The sequence below is a fragment of the Octodon degus genome, unplaced genomic scaffold, assembly GCF_000260255.1.
Source record: "Octodon degus isolate 3935 unplaced genomic scaffold, OctDeg1.0 scaffold00023, whole genome shotgun sequence".
Classification (NCBI taxonomy): Eukaryota; Metazoa; Chordata; class Mammalia; order Rodentia; family Octodontidae; genus Octodon; species Octodon degus.
Window position 1 is genome coordinate 5,407,433 of NW_004524599.1, and position 9,512 is coordinate 5,416,944.

At 47.9% G+C, this 9,512-nt stretch overlaps 1 protein-coding gene across 3 annotated transcripts in view; it reads left to right on the forward strand.

Moving 5' to 3' along the window:
- The first annotated feature begins 2,172 nt into the window (after positions 1-2,172).
- Tbc1d7 (TBC1 domain family member 7) overlaps positions 2,173-9,512 on the forward strand; it is a 16,084-nt gene continuing 8,744 nt past the window's right edge. For 2 of the 3 annotated variants that reach the window (XM_023712156.1, XM_023712155.1), the window contains exons 1-4: positions 2,173-2,349; positions 3,552-3,689; positions 4,951-5,031; positions 7,768-7,955. In XM_023712156.1, coding sequence (XP_023567924.1) covers positions 3,578-3,689; positions 4,951-5,031; positions 7,768-7,955 — 381 coding nt within the window. In that variant the 5' untranslated portion in view covers positions 2,173-2,349; positions 3,552-3,577. The remainder of the gene's footprint in view (positions 2,350-3,551; positions 3,690-4,950; positions 5,032-7,767; positions 7,956-9,512) is intronic. The other variant, XM_004628352.2, reaches the window with a different exon arrangement.

Consider the following 9,512-nt stretch of genomic DNA (forward strand, 5'->3'; position numbering starts at 1 on the left):
GTGGTACCAGGGATCAAACTCAGGACCTTCACTTACCAGGCAGGCACTTAGCACTGAGCTATCTCCCTACCACCTCACGATCCCTTTGGAGGCCATTGGAACCTAAATCCTCCCTCAGGGCCCCACCTCCTGAGCTGAGAATCAAGTCTTTAACACACAGGCCTTTGGGGTATATTCCAGATCTGAACTATAGCACCAGTCCTACTTTGATGAGATTTTCGAGCAAGTTTAGTTGCTACTTAGCATGAAGCCAGTTGCCTAGTTACCATGTCCTGACTGGGTGTCTATTTTTTCTTCTCTAAAAGAAGGGCAATTGTTTGGGGTAGACAGTATCTGATACCTAGTATTCTATCAAAGTAAATCTAAACATTGAAAGATATGACACCAGTTCTTCATGTTTTGTCCCCTTCTTATGCTCCGAAGTTTAGCTCTGTGCATCACAGTTAATAGGACTACTGACCTGTAGGGTCCTTTTAACCTCAGGGTGTGATTCTTGACTAGCATTATGCCTTCTCTACTTTAGTAAGAACAACTGACCACCAGAGGGCAGTAAGAACACCAGGCTTCAAGGCTTGACAAGGTCACAAAAGAACAGCCTGATAGCACATTTAGGCAAAATGCACCTGTGATTCTTGAAATTCTTATTTCAATTATGTCCCTCAAAGTGCTTTACCCGCATGCCTTACAGAGATTCCGTGTTGTGCTAGAAGTCCAAGAGGCCATGACCTCCCACAGCTCAAGGCTAAACTGTGAGTTTAAGAAAGAATGGCTGCCCTTTCTCCCCACGTGGGCCCCCTTTTCACTCGCTGGGCCTGTGATGAGCACGAGGTGCCAGGCACTGTTCTATGAAATCAGGGTGCTTCCATTAACTAAGCAGGGAGCCTGGACCTCAAGGAACTGACATTCTGCGAGGACGAAGCCCAAATGAGTAAGTTATAGTAAGCGTCAGGAGGTGATGAACTGTGAGAGGAATGAAAGGAGATCTGGGCACAGGAGCGTGAGACGCAGGGCGAGACTGCAAATGTAGGCAGAATGGGGAGAACAGGCCTTGGGTAGGGGACACGGGAACTGAGAAAGACAGGCAGTGCAGCTCAGGATGGAAACTGTCCCAGAAGCAGGGAAGGACACAGGGCAGAAGCCTGAGTAGTAAATGAGGTCAGGCTGGGAGAGACGTAGTGTAAACACTCTGTTATACTGAGTGAAGTGGGAACCACTGTAAGATTTTGGAGGGAGGAGACTTCTTTAAAGTGTTTCACCTTAACTGAAAGATGAGAGCAGGCTTGAGGAGCCTGATCGCCTACGGAAGTTTCCAAATACTCAGTTTATCAGTTCATCAAAGAGCATAAAATGTAGGATGGCTGTGACGATCCTGCAAATAGCTGCGGGCTCAGTCACACTCGCCTTGCCACCTGCTTCACACACGTGCTCATTTCATTCCTTCGACACTTAGGATTTTAATTTAACGCACTCTGTTAAAGACAAAGGAGATACGGTAGGGTAAGGTCGTGACTGGCCCTCAGGTTAAGGTAAACAGAACCCGTGGAAGACAGAACTTCCTTCCTAAGCCAGGAACAGTCGCTTCTGTGACAGGTGACCCCAATGGCAGCACTGCCTTCAAAAATCAGTTTCCCTAACTTTCGTCCCCGCTTCTGACTCAGGACTACCTGCAGAAGGCCAAGCGCACCCCGGCCTGTCCCCATCGCCGCAGCGTTCCCCCCTCCACCTGCCCCGAGTTGCTGCTGCCAAGAAGCTAGCGCCAGGGCCTCAGGCGGCCGACTCTGGCTGCCGCGGGCTTCAGAGCTCGGCGGCCTCTCCTCCGGCTCGTTCCCATGTATTTCAGCACGCCGGCCTCCCCGGACAGAGCTGAGTCAGACGCACGGTCTGGGCCTCGGGTCTCCGCCACGCAGGACCTGAGGACAGCTGGTCGCTACACTCGGGGTCAGGAAGGGCTTGGGGCTACGGAGGCGCTGGGGCACGGGCTCATGGCGCCTGGGGAGTGGAGAAGGGACAGTCGCCGCAAGAGCTGGAGATAAGAGTCAAGGGACTCGCCCGAGCGTCCCACGCTCACCGCGGCGGGGCATGGGCGGAGCTTCCCGTGCACGCTCTCTGCGCACGCGCATACCCAGCTCCCGCCCACCAGGGCTGACGTCACATCCGGTGGCCGGGCCGGGCTGGGCCGGGGGCGTTGTCCGCCCGGGTCACCGCTCTGTGGCCTGCCAGGCGCGCGGGTGTCCAGGCACCGCCCGCCCACGCGCGCCCCCGAGGCTGCGGTGCAGCAGCGCCCACTGCCGGGTTTCCGCTGTCTCCCGTGGACCTTTCTCCCCCCCGGGTGTGTTTCCACTGCTGGAGGTGAAGCGTGCAAAGTGGCGACGGAGGGACCTGGGGGCGAGGACCCGGTCGTGCTCAGCCTTCCGGGCCGGGGCGCGCCCGGGCAGCAGGTGGCCCTGACAGGGTTTCTGCCAGCCGCCGCCTTTGCCATCACAGGGCCGTCTTAGAGTGAATGGGTGGCTGGACAACAGGGAACCTTGAGTGCTTTTGAAAAGCACATCCCGGCTCATTCTGTATTTTAATGTTTTGCGTTCTTTTCGTAACTCTTAGCACTGTGTTTCCTAAACGAATCCTCATCTTCGCTGTGACCGAATGGTTCAGGGCATCTTTTCAATAAGGAAGAAACCTCAGGTCATGGGGTTTCTAAAGTAACTGAGCCCTTCTTGCCCCAGCATCTGAAGCGATTGAGTGAGGCAGTGCAGTATTTTTGCAAAAGGCATTACGACTTCACTGTTCTTGAAACACCAACATAATTCGAGTTTTTCTTAATGCGAGATGGCCAACATTTGGAGAGTTCTCGTACAACAGCCGGGGATCATGGAGCTGTTAAGTCTTCGGGCCAGATTTTACCTTGCTTTTCTACCTCCAGTTTTTGGGGTGTCACTTGTCAACTTGCCCGTTCCTTACTCTCTTCTGGTTATAATTTAACAGTGTGGATCCACCGTGGCTTTTGACTTTTGATAGTTACATTTGATAATATTGTGTTTAAAAACAAAATAAGGGAGGAACTTGTGACTTGTTACTTTTTTGTGATTTAAATTTTCATGTTACAAAATACCCACTTTAGAAAGCACAGCTAAGTAAAAGACAATTCAGAGCGTGTGTAACCCTATTATCTAAAGATCATTATTGTTACTATTTTGGAACATAGTCTTAATTTGCAGTGCATATTTTGTTAAACAGTATCTACTGCTTGGTAGCCACTTCCTTCAGCATCGTACACTTTTGCCTGTCTTCCCTTTTCAGTAACTTACTTATTTGCATGTTCTTAATGGCTACAGAATGTCCATTGTCTAAGGACCCTTATGCAGTCTGTTTTAGCAAAGTGTTGTTGGCTTGAGTTTTGGCCAAGGTGCATAGGTGAGGTTGTGTCAGGTGGATAAATGTGAGATTAACATGAAGCCCCCTGCCAGAGCAGGCGCTGTATCATGGTGCATCTGACTAACTGAAAAGGTGGAGAAAATCCTTGGCAGATTTTCCAGTTTGTCATTCTTTGTCTCTAGGTGTTCCTCCCCACCAAGAATGAAACATGACTGAAGACTCGCAGAGAAACTTTCGTTCAGTGTATTATGAGAAAATGGGGTTTCGTGGAGTGGAAGAAAAGAAGTCACTTGAGATCCTCCTGAAAGATGACCCCTTGGGTGAGTTTCACGTGTTTCCTTAAGCTTATAGGTTCAGCTGGGTGTGATGGTGCGCACCTGTTATCCCAGCTACTTGGGAGGCTGAGGCAGGAGGATCAGAAGTTTGAGCCCAGCCCTGGCATCTTAGTGAGACCCTGTTTCAAAATAAAAGCAGAAATGAGCTGGGGTGTAGCTCAGTAGGAAGGCCCTGGCTGCAGTCCACACACACATGCACACAAAAGCTTGTTGGTTGTCAGCCATTGCAACTATTTTGAAATAAATATCACCTTCAGAGACATCCGGGATGTTACTTGTTATATTCCTCAGGGATATGATGACATTGGAATGGTATGTTTGAGAAAAGTTCTAGAATTTTCAAAGTTTTGCTTCTCTGACAGGTTTTTGCAAGGCCTTTTAAACAGTGACATTTGTCCTCGCTGACCCTTTGTGCTTCCTTCAGTTTTAGATATGTCACCATAGCTTCTAGATAAACACGCGGTGACTTCAGTCACGATTTTCTTTTGTGGAAATACTAAGACTGCATCGTATGTCGATATTTTACTTTATCTTAAACTAGTGATAATAAAATCAGCTGTCAAAGTAAAGTAATTTGAACCCTAGTTAAAAATGCTTACATTTGTAGGATGCTATTTATTTGTTGTTTTATTTTGTTTTGTTTTATTTGTGCTGGGGTCAAACCCCAGGCCTCACATTTACAAGGCAAGTGCTGTGCACCTTACCCTCCATAGAGTGCTTTTAAACTTCAGAAACGATTCACACCCGATTTTTGGTCTCATTGTGGCATATGTATTTCAAGTGTGTCTGGCATTACAATGCTGCTTTGACAAGGCCAGGACTGCCAAGTGTGATTTCTTAGGACGTGAGGGCTGGTGGTACACAGCCCTTTTCAGCTGGGTTAACTTGGTGGCTTGCTGGCTGCTTTGAGCTTCTGTATGTTCAGAACAACAATTCCCCAACTAGGCTTGTAATGTGGACAAAATGAGATGAGTTATTTATTAACTACCACTAATGTTATAAGGAAGGTAGTAATATATGCAAAATGCCTCTCGTTCTATAAAATGCTAATTGTTTTAAATAGCTAAGTTGATACAGATCTAGGCTAGAAATCAGACCAATATATTGCCTTTCCTAAATTTGCCAACCATATGGTAGCCTTTCCCTGAAAAAATGTCTCAACTGTTCTTGCAATTAGAAAAAAAAAATGTAGGTGTACGTACCTTCTTTAACCTGAAGAGCTTCTAATTGTTTTTTCTTCCTCTAGATATTGAGAAGCTTTGTACTTTCAGCCAGCGCTTCCCTCTCCCGTCCATGTACCGCGCACTGGTATGGAAGGTGCTTCTAGGTATGAGACCAGAAGTTGAGGAATCTTCAAAGGCGTGGAATAGTGGGGTCACTTGTCATCTCAGTGGGGACGGGTGGGTGTGGTCAGGCCCAAGTCCGCTCTGGAGGCCCACTGCGAAAGGTGTTAGGATGGTGACTTCAGGAATACAGTCACTGTTACTCTAGGGCTGTCAGTTTAGTAGTGATGGAGAAGGAAGTGATATAGGTTCCCTGGATGGCGAGTGGTGAGGCCGTGGGCTGGGAGGCAGGAGAATGGGGCTGCTCTTTGCTGTGAGCCAGGAATTTGGAAAGACCCTCTCAGGCTCATCTTTTGCATCCGTACAGTGATAACATTGAGCTTAATTACTTAGCTCTAAGTTTGTTGTATTTTGTGATTCTCAGAGTAGAGGTGCCACATCTTCATGTGTGCTCAGACTCAAAAGGGAATCAGAGTTTGCTTTCCCCAAAAGTGTAGGAAATGAGCTCTGTTGATGAGAAGGAAATAGACTCGCTTAGTTTTTGTGGAGGGAAAGATGCCACAGGAACCAAGAACAGCGTTTTGGGCCCAAGATTTTTTCCCTGTCCTTGCTGGGCCTCGTAAAGCATATGGTACCCACAGTCACCACCCTCACCACCTTAAACAGTTAATTTACTGTAACTGTAAGATGGGGGTGGAGCTTCGTGTGGGATCCGAAGCGTGGACGCTCTTTTGTAGACCTCGTGTGAAGGTAGGGTAGAGCAGGGACCTCGTTTGCTTTTCCAAATGTAGTAGGTAAGTCATGCGGCAGAGACAAGGCATATGCAAGCCTTTCTAGAAAGCCCTTCAGGATGACTTCACTGAGCATCTTGGCAGCCTTGTGTGCTTCTGTCTGGTAGATCACTCTGCAGTTGCAGTCTACAGAAAAGGTGACGACAGTGTATTTTAGTTTTCCCTAGAGCATTTTCCCCAAAGTCTTACTACTTCCACTACATCAAAATAAACGCCTTCCCCGGGTGAATCTCAGGTGGTCGTGCTGGCAGTGACCTTTTTGTGCTGGGAGGTCCTGTGTCTTATTAGTAACTGTGCTGGATCAGCGGGAGGTACACCGCTGTGCTTCGTGACATTTCCTGAGCACCAAGTCCCATCTGACTTGTTTATCACCTGCGTTTCTCATGCCTTTCATTATCATGTAGGTGACTGCTGTTTTTTGAGGTAAAGACACTGGAAATTCAGAGCCTTTACAGTGTGAAGGGCTCTTCCTAGCAGAGGTTTCTGTGTGTGGGGGATGCAGGTGTGTGTTTCTTAATAGATTACTTATGATCTTTGAGTCCTAGTTTCCTAATATTTTAGATAAATATCAGAAAGAGAGATTTTAGGACCAACCTTTACAAAGTAGTTGAAGGTTTAACATGGGAGCTGCCTGTAGTAGTGTGAAGAAGGTACAGCTGTTTAATCAGCATTGGCCCAGGTATGGAGGACACTGTGTATTCGCTTGGCTTCTCTGAAAGCCAAGCACAGAGCCCCTTAGTTATGGTGAGTAAAGGTTTGTGTCAGCAAAAGGAACATTTAGGCAAGTCAGCAGGACACTGCCAAGCTCACCTGCCTTTCCTTTCCCAGAATGCTGGATCTGGGCTGTGCTGCCTTAGAGTGAGCTGTTGTCGCATTGTGAGCTCACACTGACCCTGGCTCATGGTGGCCAGGAACCCTTCCAAGGGCTTTGTGTCTACTGATTTGTTTATTCATCACAATAGCTGCCTTAGGGAGGGCGTTAGTTTTGCATTCTTCACGATGGGGAAGCTAAGCCACAAGGAGACAGAAGACTGCCTAAAGGCTCCCAATCAGCTAATCACAGAGCCAGGAATCGAGTCCAGGAACTTTGAATTCAGAGCCCAGAGCCCGTGCCTCTGTACAGCTGTGTTATATTGAGTGAGGCTGGCGTACATAACTGTTTTGTCCTATAGCAGAACCGAGAGCTTTGCAAATTCATTGCCACCGTTCCTCAAATCTATTTGATCATATTCCCTTTTCTTATCAAGATGCTTGGGGCTTGGACTCTGCAGAGAACATGGGTGGAATGCTTGCCTGCACCATCTGCCTGTGCTAAATTAGGAAACGAGCCTGGAGGGACAGGCGTGTTTGCGAGAGTCCTGGGCTTAGCTGATCTGAGCTGAGAACCTAGAGCTACTGAAGGCCTGTCCAGCAGTCTTCCCACTGTGTGTTCTCCTTGTCACTCGCTTTGCAAAGAGCTGTGGCTCCTGCGGCAGAGCCTAACGAGCTGGTGCCATGTTTAAATGGAGTAAGGAGCATATAAACTGTCAGAAATGCGGTAAGAAGACCTCATTAATGAAGATCAGGGACTTGTGCAGCCCTGAAGAGAGGACACTTTGTGAACAGTTTTACTGCTGTGGGGAAGGAGGATTGGACAAGCTGGTGGTTCTGAGATGCGGGAGGCCAAGCGCTAAATGTGGAGAGCAGTACAAGGAAGCACAGCCTGACGGCCTCCTTGTGCTTGTTAGCATCCTGAAATTTTGTGACAAGCTTACTTCCGTGACGCCATTTCATTTCTCTTTAACATCAGCAATTAAATATCACCATTCGGATATTGATAATATCTAATGTAAGAGCGTTCCGGTGAGAGTTTCTAAAAGAGAATCTATGTGTTAGGAAGTTTGCGTGCGGCCTGTCCTGTGAGGCTGGCGCTCACAGCGTTCTTTATAATGCAGGCAAGGTTTGGACTGGCGTCTCAGTGTTTCGCCCTTTTGTCCTGGCTCTGTGTAGGGATCCTGCCTCCCCACCACGAGTCCCACGCGCAGGTGATGATGTATCACAAGGATCAGTACTGTGATGTCCTTCACGCCCTGAAAGTGATTCGCTTCGTGGGGGAGGCCACCCCCCAGGTAGAAGTCTTTCTTCGCATGTGTCAGCTGGAGTCCGGGAAGTTGCCTCGAAGTCCTTCCTTTCCACTGGTTAGTAAACAGTTTGCTTGACCCTTAGTTCAACTCTACCCTTCCACCCCTCATTTCCAAGGATAGAGCCCAGTGCCTTTCTCCAGCTGCATCCCCAGCCCTTTTTAAATTTTGAGACAGGGTCTTCCCAGGTTGTTCAGGTGCCCATGCTGGATCAGACTTACGATCAGCTCCAGAGTGTTAGCTCTGCACTGTCACGTTTTGCCAGCCAGCCTTTGATGCATCGTGTTGTGCCCTGAAATGCTCAGTGGTTTTACATTATCAGCAAAATGAAAGCACCCTGCCGTTGTCCAGGTCCACGGCCCTGGACATGCTGATCCAATCAACTTTATTTAAAAAAAATACATTGTATTTTGTTATTTATTTAAATGTGTTTGGTACAGGCTCTCACTACACTACAGAGCTCGGACTTGTAGTGATCCTCCCGTTTCTAGCCTCCCCAGCACTGGGATTACAGGTGTGCACCATCACGCCTGGTCACAGTGGCTGGCTCAGTGCACCCATAGGTGAGGCTGGTGTGGCATGTGGTACAGGGGATCAAACCCTGGTCCCTGTGCTTGCCTAAGGTAGGTGCCTAGTCCGCTAAGCTATCTCACCAACCCAGTGTTTCTGTTATTTTTTTCTTTTTTCTTTTTTTTTTTGTATTTTAGGGAAGGGTCTACAAGGTGTTCAGGGTCTACTACTAGATTGGATTCATAGTGATCCGCCTGTTTACAGCCTCCCAAGAGCTGGGATTATAGGTGTGCGCCACCATGCCTAGTCTCAGTGGCTGTCTCAGCATGTCTCGGGGGTGGGCCCAGTACAGCAGGCCCGGGATTGAACCCCTGACCCCTGCACCTGCTTGCAGGTGCTTTAATCTGCTGAGCTATTTGGCTGGCCCTCCAGTGTTTCTACATACTATAGTCATATTCTATTGCTTTCTGATGGGAGTACATTCTGAGTAATGTAATGTCTCATTCGATGGTGTCATTGTGGTGTGAACACTATAGAGCAGCTGAACTAGAGAGCTGCAGTGCCACTCACTGGGCAGTTTGGAATTATTGGACCACCATCAAGATTTTGGGTCCCTTGTTCCCTAAAACATTGTATATAGCACATGTTCATAATTTCAAAGGTCCAGAAAGCGGGAATTCTACCAAGAATCCTGTAGCCCTTTGTCTGGATTCTCCAGCTGCTAACATTAATGACATCTGCTTTGTCTTCTCCCTGTATGTGTACACATACCTCATCCAAGCCATTTGCAAATAGTATGCAGACATGGGTCCTCTAACCTCAGAGTCCTTCACTTCTGAACATGATATCCTCAGTGGTACAGGCATCAAAACCAAGAAGCCAGAGTTGGTGCAGAATTACCATCTCACCTGTAGACTCCATTCCCATTTGAGTTGTCCCTGTAATGCCTTTTTGTACAAACAACAAAAATTCTGGTTGAGGATTCAGTCTGGGGTAGCTGGGGTGGAGTTGTTATATTGCTTTGGTCACCTTTAATTTGGGTCACTGTCCCTGTTCTTTCCTGCCCTGCACATTTTGGAGGGGTGTCGGTTGGTTATTTTGCAC